General features: G+C 42.6%; 1 protein-coding gene across 1 annotated transcript in view; it reads left to right on the top strand.

The window, feature by feature from the left end:
- Positions 1-328: 328 nt before the first annotated feature.
- The window catches only part of LOC139752092 (uncharacterized), a 162,712-nt gene continuing 140,594 nt past the window's right edge, over positions 329-22,446 (top strand). The window contains exon 1 of the mRNA XM_071667954.1: positions 329-3,265. Within this exon, the coding sequence (XP_071524055.1) occupies positions 958-3,265 (2,308 nt within the window). The 5' untranslated portion in view covers positions 329-957. The remainder of the gene's footprint in view (positions 3,266-22,446) is intronic.

Raw genomic sequence — 22,446 nt, 5'->3', positions numbered from 1 at the left:
ATATAACTATGGGGAAACTGTATGTGAAGTATGTGATGGTATGTAAAGACGGTAGGTAATCCAGGTGTCGAGGGGCTAAAGAGAGAGAGGTCAGGTCGACGTGTTGACCTGCAGACGGCCCAGGAACGTCACTAGTACGCCTTATTCCATCAAGGGTTGGACGAGGTGTGTGTGTGTGTGTGTGTGTGTGTGTGTGTGTGTGTACGTATTTCATAGAAGGCAAACAAATTACCCCATTTCTCACGACATAAGCTCTGTAACACTGAAATAGTGTTCAAACAGAGAGGATACAGAAATAATGTTTCTATTTGTCTATCCCACAGCGAAGCTTTGTTATTCTGTGATATATGATAATTTCCTGTGTAGCAAAGGCAGTGACTACCTGAAACAGTGTCCATTGTCTCAAGACTTGAGTGAAGTTTCTAAACATAGCCTTGCGTTTGCCTGAAGTCATTATCAGTTCTTTTCTGGTAAATGAAGAATAACATACTGCATTAAGAAATAACAACCACTAAGGATATTTGTGAAGTTTTAGAAAAAAAAAAAAGAATATCTGAATTCAAGATTCGGTTTTCGATGGAGTGTATATTGAAATTCTTTAGATCATAGTTTGAAGCGATACTGATCCGATCTATGGACATTCCGATGCCTTCTGGAGCCGCTCGCTATCGGACAAGTGGCGTCCTTGGCATAACCAAGTGACTGTTTATACTTATTGTCTTCCTAGGATATGAAAATCAAGAAGACACTATACACCACGAAAAGCCCGATGACTGTGTAGACACCACCTCGCGTAATGACATGAAAGACAGAAAGTGAAGCAAGAGGTATATAAGGGCCATCGTATCTACAGACGAGGAAGTACAGCAGCTGCCAAGTGTCACAGTTGTGCCTGATGTGGTTGAGGCTGTGTGAGAGAGGCTGGGCGTGTCGAGTGAGCTAGGTGGGCGTGGCCTCATGCTGCCGCACTTCCCCGCTCTCCTGCTCTTCCTCGTTTCCTCTGGAGGCGCGGACCACCATCCTCCTCCTCCTCCTCCTCCTTGGAGGGATCCCCCGCAGAGCCTTCCGTCCCCACGCGAGCAATACCAGAGCAACGGCGACAAACATGATCAAAATAACTCCCTCGGGAGCGAGTCTTCGACGGCGCCGAAGATTGAAGTCGGAGGCGAAGGCCATTCGGTCGTAGCTGAGGTCGGCAACATCTCGTCTGCGGAGTATGCCTATGGTGTCCTTCTCACCAGTAAGTTTACCTCCGGAATGCCAGAGGATAGACAACACCAACAGAGTGTTTACTCCCTTGCCAGTCACACTGTAGAGCCCATGGCATCAACAGTCTCTCCTAATCCGGTATTCCAGCAACGGATGTCAAGGCCAGGCTCCCGCCCATCGTTTTCTCTAGGGAGAGCCAAAGAGCACTCCATGCTGAAACGACCAGAGCGTAGTCTCCGAAGGGGTCGAAGTCAGGATGATCATAAGACTTCCACTAACAGATCAGTCCATCAGGACTCTCGAGGAATTCCATCATATAGATGGGAAAAAGTTCGCCAAGCCCTTGGGAGGAAATGCCCGACGAGGAGGGAGCAAGGTACTCTTGGTAATGACACCTCCAGTGGGGCATGCTCCCCTATGATAAAATCCACAGTTCCTTTTACCACAGGAATCACGTTCTTCTCAAAGGCTACTCCTGCAGGCAATTCATTTCATAATGGTCTTGCTTCCCAGAGGGGTCACACCTCGGTCTATAGTTCGAGAGAAAGCTCATCGTCTAGTGAAATGACTAGTGATGACCTAACATTTGTATCACCCGGAGAATATGCTAGCAGGATTGAGAGAACCATCGGTCTGAACCCAAGATTAAGAAGAGCGTCTGGTGGCACCGAGACTGCCAGAGAGTCGGGTGACATTCTATCAAGAAGCACTTTTCCTGACGGTGTATTTCAGAAAGTCTTGAACAAAGGCTTCCCCCGAGGCAGTGCGGGCCCCGTCAGGCAGAAAAAGGAGCATAAGGCGCCAAGCCATAGGGCAACCGTGGATGGGAAGGATTCAGACGTGGCTGTGTGGAGGTATGAAACAGGTGAAGGGAAAAGTCTCGTCCCTGGTTCCTCTAACCATCCGCTGCTACCTGTCTCCCGCAACGCAAAGTCTCACACAAGAGCATTAAGAAACGGCCTCTCTCCACAGCCTAGCCGATTGCTTGAAAATAACCTCCTTGGTCGAAACGAAACAGAAGAAGATATTGTACATAATATTCATCTCAATAAGCACAAATCAAGAGGTAAGGATCATGCCTCCGAAATTGAATCGAAACATGCGGATTCTCGGAGCAGGCAAGGGAGAATGAGACAAAAGAGAAAAGACTCTAAAATCTCGGAAACTAGCAACAAAAAGAGCAAGGGCTCGTTATTCAGGGTTGACAGAGCAGAGGGAGTAACTGGCGAGAGCAAAGAAGTCCTGAGGGCCCAACCGCGTGAAAAACGAGACGCAGAAGAGGCGCAGAAAAATGAGATTGGGTTGGTTAACGCCCAGCTCGGCAGGGGTCACTCCAACATGGCTGTCGGCCAAAAGGGGAAGCAATGGAGCTCTTTCGACGAAGGCAGAAAGACGGGGCTGTCTGAAAGTACAAAAGTGGAATTCACGTCAGACGTCGAGATCGACAAACATAACAGAGCAGAGGGCGCCAACATTACAGGCCAAGTTCATGCTGTTGAACCCTCGTGGTTCGATGGGGGAAACAGTCCCGGAAATCTTCACATGTTCTTTTATAAACCGAATGAAAACAACGGAGCTGAGGGCGTTAAAAGCTTTCGCACGGGGAAAAAAGACGATCCTGTAGAAGGAGCGATGGAGGAGGAGTTTCCCGTGATGATGAGAAGAAAACGATGGGCCGACGAGCCTCGGGCTAATCCTGACAGGAGCTACGCTAAGGCTCTTCCTACTAAGTATTCTAGGATATTCACCAAGAACTTCCCCCAGATCTTCTCCAACTACCACTACGGCGCCATCAATAAACACAACCACCAGAGTGCGAGTGAGCAGCGGGCCAAGCAGCCTGGCACGGATGCTGGCGGCGATATACGGGCGGTCGCTCATGGTAGCGTGGCAGTCATGAAGGCAGATAGAAAAGCCGCCCGATCTCTGAACTCACACGCCAACAGATCGTCGGTTCGTGCCAAGGGAGGGAACAAACACGCCAGAGGAGAGAGAACTTTCATTAAGACGCCGCAGCAACGTCATGCCAGAAGTAGAAATCGCGCTAAGAGAAAAGGTAAGTGCAGAGTTAACACAGGATCAATACTCTTACTTATGAGGTTCAATACCCTTACTAATGAGGTTCGATATCCCGACTAATGGTATTTCTCATTATCTTAATGTATAAGTGTTTCACAGATTCTATAGCTAAGCAGATTTGGTAAGTACACGTTCTCGCTGTTTCTATTTTGTATTACAAATCGTGTAAATGATCATGGTAATAGTTGGGTTATGTAGTAACGGTTCATCGAGGTGATCAGTGGTGGTCATTATCACCCACTGTCATTTCAGGATTCGTGCCATTACACTGTTAAAGTTGTGTTCTTACCGATCAGCACATCCCCTGTTCAAATATGGCGAGAATTCAGTAAAGAAAATGCCTTTACTTTCCATATTTCATGTTAGGAGGCCACTGCATTTCTTTTTAAAGTTACTTTCCACTTATATCTGTACTGTTTTGAAAGGAAAACCCATTTCCTTATATTCTTTGCTTTCATACATGTACACAAGCAACGTTGCACTATCTCTTTAAACCTCGTAAGATTATCCCTTAATTATTATTTTTCTTTTAGTTTAACTTGCGAGATCCAGCTCAGTTCACCTCCATGATAATTATGCCTACGCGGGGAAAGTCGGTGTGCTGTTGTACACTCCTGGTGTTCACACCTTCACACAAAAGCCACTCCATGTCACTCAACACGCCAGCCCGTCGCCGGGAGTCACTGGGAACATGCGCCGGCATTTGCAGAAAGAAATCAATGTGGTGAGGAGGGGAAAAACAACTGCGTGGCATGAACTGGCGAAGGCTCTTTCGCGATCCTCTCCAGGTTCTGGAGAACACTTCCGCGGGATCATTATTGGAATCCAACTCTCTCTCTCTCTCTCTCTCTCTCTCTCTCTCTCTCTCTCTCTCTCTCTCTCTTTCTGTGGATTGGCTTATTCACTCGTTGACGAGGGAGTATAAGAAAGGAGAGGCAGCGTGCACGAAAATACACCTCGCAGACATTTGTGTATCGTCTCTTGGCCAACACCGTAACACGACTGGTTGAATCCTCACTGTGATGTATGCAAGTCTCGTTAATCACGAGAGAAATAGAGTGGTATTGACGGTAGATATCGCCATCGTTTAACATGGGTTATATAAAGTTTCATTTTACATTTGTATATCTAAAGGGTAAAGTGGCCAGGCAACTTGTGTCATTAAACTTGACTGCTAAGATACATTTAGTACAAATAATTAGAAAAACAAATGTTCGCTTTTTTGAATGATGTAAGACAGTAATAGAAAAAGATGTAAAGAATCTTACTCGTTCGTTTAACATTAAGTCTGCAAGAAAAATCTAACTTAATACGCCAAGGAGAAACTGTAAATTAAAGAAGTAAAGTGCAGGGATATATAAAAAAGAATATTATGGCACTGTTAATGATAACAGAGAAAAAGAATATGAATATTGAAAACAAAGATACCACGAAAGAAGATTATGATAATCATAATGATGGAAGTGATGATCATGAATAAGATATTTAAAAACATAATTATGATAATTGCTTGTCACGATTACTGCAACAACGATTTCATAATGTGCCACTTATTAACCCGAAAATATATATATATATATATATATATATATATATATATATATATATATATAAAGAAAGATATATATATATATATATATATATATATATATATATATATATATATAAAGAAAGATATATATATATATATATATATATATATATATATATATATATATATATATATATATATATATATATATATATATATATATATATAATTACTCAGCTCTTTCCAGAGGCTCCTATAGCCCAAGGCTGCAGTACATCCTGTAGCAGAGAAATGTGGACTACTTCGATGTGGGAAGTTCTTTGACGAGATGTGATCTTAATAAGAAGCTCCGCTGAAGGAGACTTATCATTCACGGTGTACTCCCATAACGAGAACGGGAAACGACATACCAGTGTAAAAAAAAGAAGAGATGGGGTTATATACCATATAATACAATTGTATAATGCATATTTCATAACGTAGTTATAATGCGATATATGATATGATAGAGAAACTCGAGCTGATGGGTTTTAAGAATAGAATTGCTCTCTCTCTCTCTCTCTCTCTCTCTCTCTCTCTCTCTCTCTCTCTCTCTCTCTCTCTCTCTCTCTCAATCGTAAGATCATTCAGCAAGGCGACCTTTCGCCACAGAGTCTCTGCTTATCATGCAGTGGCACCTCCCCTCGTAACGTATCAAGGACAAACACATGTAAATTCTCTCTCTTGGAGAACAGGATAATCCACGACCACAACACTAGAGGTTGTGGGCGTAATTTTTCCCACACTTTTATTGCCCACTTTACGGGTGCTTATAAGGCTGTTAAGCCGATTACCTTGACTGGAGAAGGAGGACCTTTACAGTAGGAATTATGGCATACCATTAAACTCTACTGTACTCAGTTGGTAAAGGAATGTAAATGACTCCACCAGAGAGTCACTCAGCAGAAAATACCGAGGAAGGGCGAGTTTGTTTAAGAGATGAACGACCGTCTCGCTCTTCTTGTAGGTGAAGGAATCCTTGAGGACACGAAGAATAATGTAGGATTTTCATCTTGGATAGCATTTTCTTTCTGTGTAAAGACATATTTAGCAGGGGGATCTAAGCTCTTTCACTGTACGACACTCAGCTATCGAACCCTATTGAGATCCTTTGGATATTTTAGGATGTTTTATTGTCAACCATCAAGCAGTTATTCCATCTATTCTTCGTGGAAAGTGGTAATTATTCACTTCATACCTACTTCGTCATATCCCAAAACAGACGGTGTTGGAAATGTGACTGAATGTGGTCAAGAAATCGTATCCTTCATCAACACCCTTCCTCACATATCTCCAGCCGGGTCTGTCATGTTTCTGGAGAGTATTTGATGGCTCACTATAGCTTCATCTTGAAGGCCATGAGGAATTGGACGATAGCAGACTCGAGAGCTATGCCGTGACGCCCATTGATGGCTGGAACTTCCTCACTCTCAGATAGGCCCTTCGTCAGCCGGCCTGTTGCTATAGATATGTGTGTGTGTGTGTGTGTGTGTGTGTGTGTGTGTGTGTGTGTGTGGAGGTGCGGTCTCGGTCGGGGTGTAAAGCAGAATCAAGCCAGAGTGGAGCTAACGAGGAAATGTCTCGCTTTGGGAGGTTCCAGTCTCACTTATTCTGTCTCGTCTCGAATCCCATTGTTGAGTAGACTCTCAGTCCATTTCAAGGCCCCGTATCATACCTCTGAAAACCATTAAGTTTGTGATGGTAAATAGAAAAACGTTTGTAACTTAGAAAAAAAATTTGTGGTGAGATAATTTTTTAAAGTGAAATATGCTCAAGTAAAGAAACTCACTTTAAAGTCGAAGACATAGAGAATGGGATCTGTGTCTAAATGAAAAGAAACCAGGAATGAGCGAATGATAGAAAACATCGGTTAAATATTTTGAAAAACAAGAGAGAACGAACCTAAATGAAAAGCCAGAGAGTGGCGCATTTGCAAGTGCACAGCTGAAATGAGAAAAATTCTGCCTGGAAAAAAAAAAAAGCCAACATGTCGATTTGCCTCACCCACAACAACACCTTCCCTCCCACACACACACACACACATACACACACATACACAAACACACACAAACACACACACTTTGTCCACACACACAAACACACACACACACACACACACACACACACACAGTATATAAAGTTCAGGAAAATCCATCGGGTCGACAAGAGACGTACATACCTGTAAAGTTTCCATGTCCACGGTTATCCTGTCATGGCTCACGCACCTGTGTCAATATACACGACTGAGGGATATCAACAGCTGACGCTAGATGGGCGTAGGAAGACGGCAGCTCCCCATGAGGACTCTCGTACGCAATGGACGTGTGTGTGTGTGTGTGTGTGTAGGTGTGTGGGTGTGTGTGGGTGTGTGTCGGGGGGGGGGTGTTAGCATTTCATTATGTAAGACCTCCGGTGCGTCTACCAGTTATCGGTGAGTTAGGTCAAGTACCCAGAGAGAGAGAGAGAGAGAGAGAGAGAGAGAGAGAGAGAGAGAGAGAGAGAGAGAGGCAAGGAAGAAGAGGTCGTGGTGCTTATGACGGTAATCACTCGCTCTCTCTCTCTCTCTCTCTCTCTCTCTCTCTCTCTCTCTCTCTCTCTCTGTTGACCTCCGACCTTTGCTGAGTGGCGCTTCGAGGTTAGGAGTAGGGGGCAGAGAGAGAGAGAGAGAGAGAGAGAGAGAGAGAGAGAGAGAGAGAGAGAGAGTAGTACATATATCACTAATGAGAGGTACATGATGTGTTCATTCTTTACGTTCACGGGAAGTATACATTGATTGGCCAGATCTGGTCGAAATGAATGTAACCATCGATCGAACAAAACCAATTTACTCAAGTGGATGCAATATCTCGGAGAAGTTTATGCCACTACCTTCAACTTGTTGATTCAGTGTCATCAGCGAGTTTCTTTATGGTTGCTGAAGACATACCGTGGGTGTCGAGGGCTAACATGTCCCTGTTATGACGGGTCTGAATCGATCGCCGAGCAACTTGTAGTTCGCGAAGTTGCATTTATTCCACCGTTTCCTGGTAGCGATCAAGTGTGCGTCACTCCTCGTGGAGTTCCTGTTTGTTTGTTTATGTGTGTGTGTGTGTGTGTGTGTGTGTGTGTGTGTCATTCCTGTTAATGGCTGCAGACGATATTCTTATAAAGACTGGTGTCGAGGTCAGCTTTACTGATCATATAGCATATGCCAAATGGGGAAGAGCTTTCCCTGCATTGCCTCTTGATGTGAAATTCTACTCGTGAATAGTAAATGACCATCAACCAAACCCCGTATTCTTCCAGGCTCAAACGTACACATCTCATGGAAGTGAAGAACATCTTTCCAGTCTTGCAGTGTCTTGGAACTAGACATACGGAGGTATTCAACACCATTCCAGTCTTGCATTGTCCTAGAACTAAAGATGCGGAGGTAACTAACACCCTTCCAGTCTTGCGTTGACCTGGAATTGGACATACGAAAGTAACCTAAACCCTTCCAGTTTTACAGTGACCAAGGACGAAACATACATATCCATATCAGTGACGCGAACCCTGCCAACAGCCCCTTGCCCTGTTCCAGTATCAGACCCAAGTGCCAGGTTCAGGTAATACCGAACGTTGCCTCTACGCCATGGAATGCCTCGTCTGCTGCCATTTGTATCCAGTCCGATAAATAACTGGAGTAATCCCATCATGCCAGAACTAATTGTACCTTTCCCGCAGGGGCTTATATCGGAAGACCCAGCATTATGGTATGCAACTGTCCTGAATAAGTCTTTAGTATACTACCTTCCCGGGAGAGAGAGAGAGAGAGAGAGAGAGAGAGAGAGAGAGAGAGAGAGAGAGAGAGTAAAGGCGTTTTATAGATAATCTATCGTTTCTAAGAACTGTTCTTCGGTTGACCAAGTTACGATCATGGGATAGGAATTTTTTCGTATATATTTCTTCTTGCAATTATTTAATGCCTGTTAAGCAAGGCACTGTTTTGTTGGCTTCGTTCACTGTGAATGGAATCTCGGTTTTGGAGCTGTGACCCAGTACCCACGAAGGATAAGGTATTGAGTTATAGTGTTCGAAATGATATGCTGGAGCAATCATGAAAGGCTAAGTTATAGTTCGCAAAAGACGTTGTCATGCTAAGACAATTAAATTACTCGCACACAAGGAACACAATTTGTTGTTTTGAGTGAATCAGTAGAACACAAAGGAGGTTATGTTCACCATACTCATGGAATTAAGTCACAGTAATCGTGGCGTTCAAATTGCTATACGCAAATGGTTCAAGTTATTTTACTCAAAGGGGTCTCGTTGCAGTGTACACATTGATGGAGTTATCGTACTTGTGGGGTCATACAATATACTCAAAAGTGTCGTATCAATTCTCCAAGGGATGAATTTATTGTACTCAAAGGGTAGAGCCTTTATTCTTAAAGAAGTTATGATTATCCTCTCCTTAAGGGGATGATTTTGTGTTGGAAAGGGTTAAAGCATGTACTTTAGGGGTCAAGATGGTGCACTAAAGCAAGGTAAGTCACTGTGCTCGAGGATATTAAGTCTTTTTGTACTTATTTTGTACTTATGATATTCAGGGGTCGTGATAGCCTAAAAGAAAATCAAGGTATTGTACTTAAGGGGATTTGATCCTTGTGATTAAGGGGTCAAGCCAATGCACGTAAGGGGGAAGTCAAGTTATTGCACTCAAAAGGTCAAGTCATAGCATGTAAATAAGGGGTCAGGACATTATATACAAAAGACTGTTACAGTGTTCTCGAATTCGACTTAATCCTACATAGGAAACTAAGTGATCACACATCCTAACGAATCTTGCAAGAAATCTTGGTCAAACAGACGTGCTTAAAAGGGAAACCAGCATTTCAGAACGTGTAGGTTCAATGAAAAGAAATTATGCATATATATATATATATATATATATATATATATATATATATATATATATATATATATATATATATATATATATATATGCGTGTGTTTGAATCAGAAAATTAGACGTAAACGGAGCCGTAAATATATGCAGCTATCAACATGCAAATAGTCGCCAGAGGCTGAAGCGCTCGATGAATAATTTACAAGTTAACGTTACATTGCTTTTCTCATTTTATCTTTCTTTTTTTTGTACACGAGAGAGGGAGATAAAGCGGACGCCTGGTTTTACGCCTCTGTTACGAGGAATTAGGCAAGATATGAATCCATCATAGATGTTTGGACAAGTCAGTTTCACAGAGAATTGTTTATTATTGAGGGATAAGAATATTTACAAACACATTTTATACGATAATTCAAGGAAATGTCGTTCAGGTCCTTCCAAAAGGTTACATGTCCTTTGTCATACGTCTTGAAAAATATATCTAATTTGAAGAGAATCCAAGATTATATATATATATATATATATATATATATATATATTTTTTTTTTTCATACTATTCGCCATTTCCCGCGTTAGCGAGGTAGCGTTAAGAACAGAGGACTGGGCCTTAGAGGGAATATCCTCACCTGGCCCCCTTCTCTGTTCCTTCTTTTGGAAAATTAAAAAAAAACGAGAGGGGAGGATTTCCAGCCACCCGCTTCCTCCCCTTTTAGTCGCCTTCTACGACACGCAGAGAATACGTGGGAAGTATTCTTTCTCCCCTATCCCCAGGGAAAATATATATATATATATTTTTTTTTTTTTTTTTTTTTTTTTTATACTTTGTCGCTGTCTCCCGCGTTTGCGAGGTAGCGCAAGGAAACAGACGAAAGAAATGGCCCAACCGCCCCCATACACATGTACATACACACGTCCACACACGCAAATATACATACCTACACAGCTTTCCATGGTTTACCCCGGACGCTTCACATGCCTTGATTCAATCCACTGACAGCACGTCAACCCCTGTATACCACATCGCTCCAATTCACTCTATTCCTTGCCCTCCTTTCACCCTCCTGCATGTTCAGGCCCCGATCACACAAAATCCTTTTCACTCCATCTTTCCACCTCCAATTTGGTCTCCCTCTTCTCCTCGTTCCCTCCACCTCCGACACATATATCCTAATGAAAAAGCTTTTACGTATACGATAGAATATTGTATGCAAGAATCATCGTTACAATTGGGGATCGGTAGCAGGGTATAATTATGATAAAGATAGATATACCTATTTTATAGTTAGAACTTTGAGGATTATTTCTAATGCATAGCAGGAGAGCAAAGGTGTATGTACAATCATCATCAAAGACTCGTATAAAATTTCATGTCCAGAATATCAATAAAGAAATTAGTAGAAAACTTGAGATTCGGACAAAAAGAAGAAAATGGTAATGGAATATTTAATTTTCAGTTGTATTCTTTTTTGAAATGAGGCATCGAACCCGGTCATTGATGGTTGAGTTCATTGGGCAGTAGTAGTAGTAGTAGTAGTATGAGGAGGAGGAGGAGGAGGAGGAGGAGGAGGAGGAGGAGGAAGGTAGGGAAAATAGAAATAGGTTGACACTGAACGAACAACTAGCGATGCTTTCGAATGCATAATAGAAAAAAAAACAACATTGTATGATGAAATAACCCAGAAATATACATATATATATATATATATATATATATATATATATATATATATATATATTTTTTTTTTTTGTGCTAATGAAAGCTATTATTACCCAATGTTGCACACGTTTAATGAAAACAGAGAATATCTGGCATTCATGCGATGGAATTCCAACCAGAACATTTCGCTTGCATAGCACGTAAAATTAAGCGCAGCTCGCGCATGCTGTAAGTCCAGGGGAAATATTTGTGGGTCAAAACACGGCTCGATTCATCTTCTGGAGGAGGGGGGGGGGGGGATGTATTGTGGAAACTTCTCCTGCATGACGTTATCTCTTATCCTGGAACTTCTTGGTATTTCTTCTTCTATCCCTGAACCCCAGCACCCAGCCGGCAGTTGAGCCCCGTAAAATATGTATATGCTCATAAGCTTTTCCGTTCTGTGTGTTTGCGTAGCATAAATTACTCGTGTTTGTTTAGCGCAGATGTATAATGCGTTGAACATTTTGATGTAATTTAAATTTTTCGCCTTTCGTGTTCTTATGCCTGTGGTGTGACTCTCTTTCATTGGCTTAGCTGTTAATGCAGAGCAAATTGGCATGAATGTGTGCATGCTATGTTGTATTTGCTTACAGTCCACCAAACAACTGTGTGTTCCCAAATGATACATCGGTATGATAAGGCCTTGCGTATGGTGTTTGTTTATCATTCTTATGACATGCTGGTTCCTTCCATGATGGTCAGCATGCTTGTTGCACTCATGTTTGGCTAAGTCAGACACACTTGGTGTCATGACTATGTAACATTTATGTTTTTGTTATTCAGGTATTGATAAGATATTCTTAGAACACCTTTATCAACGAAAACGATGTTTTGCTCTTGTGTCGTGACTATGATACTAGTTTCACAAATCGACTTTATAGTTTTCATAGCTAGAGAAATTATTATAATTAGATTTTGCCGTATTATTTCGCATTGTAGGATATTCACAATATGACTCTGTTTACTGTGACCCTCTGCTGCTTGGCTTAAGGAGTGAATTACCACCTTCACTAATCTCTCAGCATTTCACAAGACCTCTTAGCATCCTTACTTTTAATCCTGTGTGAATCATTGACCATCTGGGTCCTCCTAGAACTGATGCACAGCCTTTATCTAACTTGTTCCGTAACGCACACCAATTTCCTTCACGAACTAGAGCGACTGCATCGTATCCACCCACAATCGTCTAGTTCACATGATAAATTACATCAGGAATTTCTCTCGGTTTCTGACTCTCTGGCGAGTTCTAATCTAACCATTGCTTCGCCTGAGTGTGCAATATATTGTTTACGTGGATTAAACTTGTCGTTGGAATAAGCAAGTTTAATTGGAAGACGCATCGTATGCAATTTCAAGTCTTCCTTAAGCCTCGAGCCGCGCATTAGTCAGTAACTTGGGTTTCTGTTACTATTGACTTCAAGATAATGAAATATTCATACACCCTGGAGTGTTTCCTGTGTGTCTTAGTTTGTTTGACTTGAAACACTCCAGTCCTTCATGAAGTGAGTGTGACGACAACGAACTGACAATCACGGCTTTAAGTGGGACTTTGCCCTCGAAGAAAATCATGTTATCCTTATGAATGATGATGGAAATGAAGGCTTCATTCAGTTCCAGGGGGAACGTCGAATGACACTTGATTGATGAATTATTAATGAACTGAGTCTCAATCAGGATGGTAGGTTGACCTTCAAGCCTTCACAAAGACCGGCACTCCAAGATAACACATTTCATGATCGGTTCTCCCATCGGTGAGGAGGGTGCAAGCGAGGGCCTCCCTCTGCGACTTGTCTTTGCGTGGGTGACGGCGGGTCCTGAGGGAGCCATCTCTTGCGTGGCTTCCTCTTTAAGACACTTAGCCTTGGAGTCCACGCTGCTATTATCACCACTTCCTCGTCGATCCCATGGACCGGGATCTCCGATCTGCTGGTTATCTGATACTCCTGAAAAGATTAAGGGGGCGGGTTCAGCACCAGTATTGGGAATGAAATGATTCTGATCAGGAGACGATATTCTTTCAGATTACATTAGAATCTTTGTGTGTGTGTGTGTGTGTGTGTGTGTGTGTGTGTGTGTGTGTGTGTGTGTGTGTGTGTGTGTGTGTGTGTGTGTGTGTGTTTGCAGTCATCTATTTGTGCTGTACAGGGAAGGTTTTCAAGTTTGTGAGGGCTTTGTCTCTTGAACATCCTATACTATCGTTTAATCCTTTAAGTTTCTGTATGCTGCCCTCATTTACCATGTACACATTCATGTATTTCATAACACCCACTCTAACACTGTAAGAATATCTCTATTTTTTTTTTAAACAAGCTTCTTGGTTTAATATCATCATGTGTCCTCTGGTTGTTCTATCTCTTCATTCTTCGAAGGATTGTTTACTGTCTACGTCATGAATGTGGTTTATAAAGTTAAAGGATGTGTTCAGATCACCGCTCAGTTCAACTTGCTCATCCACAGTGGACAAATTCAAGTCTTCTAGCCTTTCTTTGTAAATCGGTTTTCTTAACTGTTGCATCATCTTTGTTGGCCTCCTAGAGACCTTCTATTTTTGGGCTCTTTTGTACGTCTTGAACTCCGATGACCAAATTTAAACATTTTACCTTATGTAGAATGTGAGCAGCTTGCTGCATGTATTCTTATCCTTGTACTTAAAAAGGTAATAGACAGTTTGCCTCTTGTACTGTTTTCCTAATGTGGTATTCTAATTACAAGTTAGTAACGCTTTGAACTTCAAAAGTCCCTGACACACAGACACACACAGACGCACTCACACACCCACGTGTGTGTGTATATATATATATATATATATATATATATATATATATATATATATATATATATATTATATTTATATATTTCTCTCGTGGAAAGCAAAGCTGAAGGGAATCATGGACTTGTCGCTCCGCTGGTCGAGTCTGGAACGAATGACCAGGTCTTCCATAGCAACAAGTGGCCTCATTGGAACCCTGAACACATGCAACACACGGCAGATCTGATCCGAGAGATTTGATCAATCTGGTCTGATGGGTTTTTCGTAAACACGTAAACAACCGTGATTATCCTATACCTAAGAGATTTGATCGGTTGATAACACCACAGGGCATCACCCTTTGAATCTTCTGATGTCCCGGCAAAGTAGAGAGGAACCTTTTGCCAACGTTCTGTTATCACTCACTCGTCAGGGCACATTACCCGTTCACTCAACATCGGGCTGTTCCTCTCCTTCTGCTGATATTACCCTCAGACATCCTCCCTCCCTCAGTCTACTCCTCTCCTACGTTCGTCTCCTTCACGCCGGGTTTCCCTCACTACTCTCACTCACTACATCCATACCCACACACAACCTCATTTCTGTGAGTGGATATGTTCTGTCACTATGTTGTGTTCTGTCACTGTATATTATCTCGTCGTTATCAATTATTTTTAAGTATGAAGGATTTCTTGTCTGTGTATCACAAGCAACGGCTGGAAAAGAGTACCCCTCGTCCTAAGAGAAGACAGAAGGTGAAAGACTAATACAGAGAAATGTTGTAATAGATCAATCACCAACTAACCTTCGAGAGAAGTTTTAAAGAACATAAAACACAAGTGAAATTCTATGGACGATTTAGTTACAATAAAAAAATGATGTTAGAATGATAAACCAATACAAGTGCCATTTTCATTAGCCATCTAAAGGAAAAATACCTCATCATGTGATTAACAAGTATGAATATCTTGCTAAGAGAGTATTCCCAAAATATGGATGTTAAATGAAGAACGTCCTCCAAGGGACAAGTGACAATATATATATATATATATATATATATATATATATATATATATATATATATATATATATATATATATATATATACTCTCCAAGTCAATGGAAAGGGAAGATGAAAGCGCAAGAGACAGAAAGCCTTATAAGTCCCTGGTATTATCACAATGCTTTTGGAGTACCAAAGATGGTAGATATAATACAATAGAAAGGCTTGACGTAAAGAGGGTCATAAAAAGATCAATAACAACTACAAGAAAGAATAGCAAAAAGATGTAATCGTGAAATTACACAATAGATGTAGCCAGTGGACACCTCGACAGTTATTTGAGCCGTGGCTTATATTGATCACTGATGCTTGTGTGAAGATGATGAAAGTCTGGATGTGTCCATCCCTCTCACGTAAGCACCTTCGTCCAGCCAGCCATTCGGATGGAAAATGGCAGCGTTATGACTTGGTTCATTATAAGACCACGACTGTGCGAAGCTTCTAACGTGATCCACTGCAAAAAGAACACGTTCTCAGGCACATTTCGGCCTTGTCGTATAATATCTTGACTCTAAGAATTGCTACTTGCTTGTAACGAAACTGCGAAGTGCAAATTGCATTATCCTGTTACGAGAACCATCCGTAACCAAATTAGCAAAATGTGGCCGCAAGAACAGTAAGAAGGAGAGATAATTCTGGAGGAAGACAGCTAACATGTATTTCATTTTAGGAGTGAGTGAATAACTGGAAGAGAGAGAGGGGAAAAAAAAGGAAGAAAAAAATCAGAAATGTAAAGGAAAGGGACGGGAAAAAAAGGAAATTGAATTTAGATGTTTCTTTAACTTAATTAAAGAGATATTAAGAGCTCAAAGGATCCCTCTTCCTTTCTCATCCCAAGGTCTTGTTGCTTTCGTATTGCCCCTTGATCCCGGGTGACCTCCGTTCATTCCTATTCCTAAGAGGTCCTTCCCTCCCCATCTTGACTCCTATGTAACCCTCCCCAAACACCACCACCACCACCTTCAGGACCTGTGTCTGCCTGAAACTAGGATACACCAGTGCAATGTCATCTCCCCGCTGCATAGAGATTGGGGGCTGAGTAAATGGAGGATTCTATTTAAAGATGCATGTAAGACGTAACATATGCAGTAGTCTTGTAGAAAAGAGGGGGTGTGTGGGGGGTATGCAGCCGGGAGTTTTTCTTTTATTTTTTTTTTAATACTTTGGGGAGGGGAGGGGGGTGGAGGTGGGAAGGAGAGTTAGAGAGTCAAAAAAGTAAAAGGGTATCAAGGAATAAGAGGGAGGTGAAAGTCGGTGCCTGCTGATGGGAGGATGTGAAGGACGGGCGGCTGGAATTGGAGAGGCACGAAGCGAGGGGGCTCGGCGGAGGAAGGGACAGAGGGAGACAACAACGGACCATCGAGAGGGAGAGGTATGACTGAGAGACGACCGGAGGCAGGAGGGAAATAGCGAGGGGTGGAAAAGGAGGGAGTGTGGGAGTATTGCCAGTGACGAGTAACCGTGGGTGAGGGGTTAGATCACAAGAGTCCCCTTGAGAAGAGGGAAAAGGGGGCGGGGAGGGAAAGCTGCAGTCGACAAGGGGGTTGGATGAGGGTGAAGAGAGCCTGCAAGGGCTGTCGAGTGGAGGAGGAAGGGCGGGAAGGGGAGCTGCAGCTGGTGTCGGTGGCTATAAAGCTGGGCTGCTATCGACACTGGCACTCTAATTGATTTTGGGCTCGTGACCCCCCCCAGAGCTAGACCGGACAAACTGCTGCCAGAAAAGTTCTTCGTGGTGTGAGGACTATCGATGATCAGTGGGTTATATAGAAAGGGGAATATCACAGGGATAGCAACAGTGTAACGTAAAGAATACCATGTTGAGGGAGGGACTTGCATGAAGCGATATGGGGAAAAATATTGACTGAGGAATACTTGACCTCAGGTATTTCTTGAACGATTTTCAAATCGTTATGTCTCCAGCTCAGTTTGAGATCATAGTACACTGTTGCTCATCAGAGGATTTGAGGCTAAACCTGTTATCCAGTTTACATATCGTAGCCTGATTTACCGTTTATAATTTGTAGATATTTGACCGGTAAGGGTCTTCTGATCTTCAACCAGCTTGTGAAAAGACCATTTGCAAGGAGAGATTTCGTCATTTTTCTATCTCTGATGTTTGGACTTATATCATTGGTGTTCTTTTACGCTAGTGTTATCATGTAAGAATGTCCCTGGCGATCGCTGTAAATACAGTAATAGGGAAAAAATATTTGAGTTCAGGTCCAGACCAGAGAGTATTTTTCATGCGAATACTGTCGTGCGAAGTATTCCTCCTGTCTGAGTTCCTGGGTGTAACGTCTGAATGATTCCAGTCGTTTCCAGGAGTTTTGACTTTGGACAAGTTCAGGGCGAGCTGTGAATGTTCTTTTGCACATTTCCAAGCTCGGCTCCTCGAGACAATAACGCCAGCCGGAGAAGGTGGCGTTAGAGCACAAACTTATTCTAATTCTGTAGAACATATGTACCATGACAAATATCATCGTTGGCTTTACCAGCCTCATTGACATAGGTACGTAAAAGATTCAACCCTTCCATTTCCTTGGGACAAGTTTCCTTTCAGGATAGAGTAGCAATACACCTGAAGAAAGAGTTGTAGGAGTTTGTGAAAGAGTGCGAGGAAGTAGGTAAAAAGGAAAGTGGATGGCGAGAGAAGGGTGATTATCAGTGCTTATGGCACCTGGTCACGAGGAAAAGGATCATAAGGGGCAAGTGTTTTGGGAGCAGCTAAGTGAGTATGTCAGCAGTTTTGGTGCACGAGACCGAGTATTAGTGATAGATGATGTGAACACGAAGGTGAGTGATGTGGTAGTTGAGGGTATAATGGATGGAATGGGGTATTAAGTATCATGCATGGAAATGGTAAACAGGCTTGTGGAGTTGTGTGTTTAAAAAGGACTGGTGATTGGGAATACCTGGTTTAAAAAAATGGGACATACGCAAGTGTAGGCATGTGAATAGGAAAGATGGTCAGCGAGCATTAAAAGATTACATATTTATTGATAAGCCAGTAACAGAGAGACCATTAGATGTAAATAGCTGAGAGGGGCAACTGTTGGGATGTCTGATGACTCTAAAGTGGCCGGGGTAAACTATGGAAAGGTCTTATGGGAATGGTTGTGGATAGGGAGCTGTGGTTTCGATGCATTACGCATGACAGCTAGAGAATGGATGCGAACGAATGCTGGAATTAGCGAAATAGTGATCGATTATAGAATATATATATATATATATATATATATATATATATATATATATATATATATATATATATATATATATATATATAGTGAAATACAACGAAGATATAACTCGCAAAATTTCTTTCTTTTTTTACTCCTTCTCTGATCATTCCTCACCCTACCCATGACATTATCAGTCTCGCCGGCCACGTAGGACCAGAGCCCTGGTAGGTTCTGGGATGCTGTTCATGTCTGTTTATGTCTGGAGTAAGGAAAAGGAACACATGAACAATCTTGAATGCGTGCAGGAAAAACACGGTTGGTTGGAACTCTTGGATGTTTATGTCGATAGTCTTCTATTTTAATGCTGCACATTGACCTGTATATATACAGTCGATATCAAGTCAATGCTGCATGTCTTATGGACTCATGTTTTGTCAGACCATAAAACACATGACCAAAGTCTTTACCAGTGTAGAGAATGGACGCATTTATGGTATGTCATGTAGTATGGTGCGTCATGAGAAAGCCTACGGTTACCGTGTTGAGGACAAGATATATATACCATCAGGACGAGACCATGAAGCTGGTATGGCGGTGGTTTTAATGTGCCATCTCCAGGATCTATAGCCTCTTATCCGACAAGGCTCGAGACTGACACCGCCAGCAGGATATGACACAGCCATCGGCTTGATCTATAGCTGGCTCCTCCCAGAGGTGTTGTCGCCACCAGGAGTGACTCGAAGCTGTCTTCGCCATATCCTGAGGCTACTGCTGTGGCTACACTTCACAGGCGTGGCTAACTACGACTTGAGGCTATCAGCTTGATATGGTAATACCACCACTAACATCTGAAGCTCACGACGCTCTGAACTGATACTACTCTATGTAGAAGCTGCACCACAAACGGTCTACGTCGCCTCTGTGATCTGAATCTCCCATCGACAGGGTCTTAAGCGGTCGTTGTTGTGATCTGAGGCGACTATGGCCGGTGTTGTCAACCTGCTGCGTCCACGATTTCGAGCTCACGCCTCCAAGAACAAGTTACAACAATCGCTGGAGTTAGCATGAAGTTACCATGGTTACCATCTGAATGGCATCGGTCTGAGATTACCCGCTGAGAATACAGCTCGAAGCTGCTGCAAACAAAGCCTTTGGATGCCATTATCTTGACCTGTAGGTGACATGGAAAAGGCCTGTAGATTCCATGGGACAAAAAGAAAAAAAAGTATGAAGCAAACACGGAAGACAAGGTCTTGTGGATGACGCCATCACGGCCTGAAGTTGTGAAGTCCTCGTCCTGAGGCGAAGAAGATATATGAATTTCACGGCTATGTCCCTGAAGCTGCCACGAAGAAGGTCAATAGATTTCACGGCTATGGCTTGAAGCTGCCAAGCCTCTGGTCTGATACCGTAACGCTGGAGGGGGGCTGAAGACCTCGCCGTGGCGAAGCTGCTTATCTTCCCCGGGAAAACCCTAACACCGTGGCCGCAAGTCCTGGGAGACGCCCGCCGCCGCACTTGCCCAAGATCGAAGATTGTTTATGGAGCGGCAAGATAGTGGGAGGCTCCGGGCAAAGGGGCGATTTACACGGGAAGTTGCATGAGCAAGACCTAAGCACGCAGGTTTATGGGGGAACTGATGCTCGAGCCCCTTGGCTTTCACGGCGTCTTGCAGGGTAGATAGAATACCTCTGCTCTTACCATCCGGTATTAAATTTCTCGTAAACGTATCATCCCGGAAGGATGCTGAAGCACGCGCACTCGCTGTAAAAATGGAAATTGAAGTGCATTGTGTGAAGATAGACGACATTCCCTATGATAGATATTGCGTTCTCACGGTAATAGTTGCCTCCCCCTCCTTTTTTTTTTTTCGTGTGTGAAGATAAGATGAGCAGCAGCTGAGAGATAATGATTGATTGCTCGCTCGTAAGACTGAGTAATTACGGCAGTATTCTCCATTTGGCCTCCTCCACACACACACTCTCTCTCTCTCTCTCTCTCTCTCTCTCTCTCTCTCTCTCTTTCGTCACTGTCAGTCTGTTCGGCTACTGCCTTTCAATTAATTACATTTTCTCAGATTCCTAGCATCTCTTCGTTAAATCTACATTAAACGTGTCCATCGTCCATACCTTAGTACACACAAAAATTATTAGCCTTAGTGTTAGCAGTTCGCGATCCTACGTAATCCATTGTCCTCCTGAGTTTCCACGATGAACGATCCAGCTTGAGAATTCAACTCTGTTTGGTAGAAAAAGTTTACTTATATTTTGATGCTTTTGTTATTACTATCTGATACGCTAGACACCATCTCCCCCCACTGGTGGAGGATTAATCTTTTATGGGCTCTTATAGTGTTTCTTATGTTTTTTTTTTAAGGATACGCCCATTAGCGCCTAAGTGGGCAATAGCATTTTTTCTTAAAGATTTACTTACACGATGAATTGTGACGGTGTATAGTGAGGGAAGGGAGACTACACTCGTGTCACAAGTATCTCCTCTCCAGTTCACACTATTTTGGGGTACAATTGTATCGAAAATCTATTCTAATGTGTTTGAATGAGCAGATAATGGAGTTCCAAGCAATAAAAGGTTACGACATGATAAAACAGTTATCCATAATGAAAATCGGTAGTTATGGGTGGCCATAGTCAGGCGGTGAGGGTCGTTAACTGGGCTGGAAGAAGGAGGGCCTCCCACACACACACACACACACACACACACGCATACTTTAAGAAGGTGTGAGTTCAACCAGTGGGCATGAGTGGGTGGCGCATTACTCTGCAGTGTACACAGGCATAACATTCCTGTAAACCTGTGTAACTGTATTGTTATCGAGTATGTGAACTCAGTGGTGCAAGGGTTTCTGATGTTATTATGCTAGACGAGAGTTTTCTTTATCACACACACACACACACACACACACACATAGACACATACACACACACACTTCACCATAGACACATGAATATATATATATGTATAGATAGATAGATATAAACGTCTATTCATCTCTTCATTTTCGTTTACTTATGTATTGATACACAGATGTTTGGAAAGATAAGCACGAATTTAAGTGGTCCAAGCTAATAAGGGAACAAGAGAACACAATAAAAAAAGATCGAGAGAGAGAGAGAGAGAGAGAGAGAGAGAGAGAGAGAGAGAGAGAGAGAGAGAGAGAGAGGAAAAAAAGGAGTCCAAAGGAATGAGAATATTTCCGGTGCGAAAGTTATCTTTGAGCAGCGCGGTGGCGCACAAAGAGACAGATCAAGCGACCCCGGGATGGGTTGTGTGTCGTCAGGGGAGGTGGATCAAGTAGCTAACGCCCCTGGAAGAAGGCGAAAGCCAAGGGCTTTGGATGGGGGGGGAGGAAGCGGAAAGTTAGGGTCAGAACACATTGTTCTCCGGCGGACGTCTTAGGATCCGACTGGTACACTGGACGTTGCTGTGTTTTTGGAGATGAGTTCCTCAACGAAGACGTGTGTGTGTGTGTGTGGGTGTGTGTGTGTGTGGTGGTGGTGCTAAAGGTGTGTGAGGAATTGAGGAAACAAATAAATGATAAGATGAATTAGTGTTTATATGAGTGAACACACACACACACACACACACACACACACACACACACACACATACAGATACACACATACAAGCATACACACATACAAAAATACACACATATACGTATGAAAGTACACACACACACACACACACACACACACACACACACACACACACACACACACACACACACACACACATATACAGATACACACATACAAACATACACACATACAAAAATAGACACAAATACGTATGAAAGTACACACACACACACACACACACACACACACACACACACACACACACACACATAGAGATACACACATACAAACATACACATATACAAAAATACACACATATATGTATAAAGTAGACACACACACACACACACACACACACACACACACACACACAGCAACTGAAAGTCATTAACCTACATCTGAAAGTTGCTCACTAGTTTTCCCTAA

Source organism: Panulirus ornatus, chromosome 12 (genome assembly GCF_036320965.1).
Source record: "Panulirus ornatus isolate Po-2019 chromosome 12, ASM3632096v1, whole genome shotgun sequence".
Lineage (NCBI taxonomy): Eukaryota > Metazoa > Arthropoda > Malacostraca > Decapoda > Palinuridae > Panulirus > Panulirus ornatus.
Note: the sequence above shows the minus strand (reverse complement) of the source record. Positions and strands in the feature narration are given on the sequence as shown.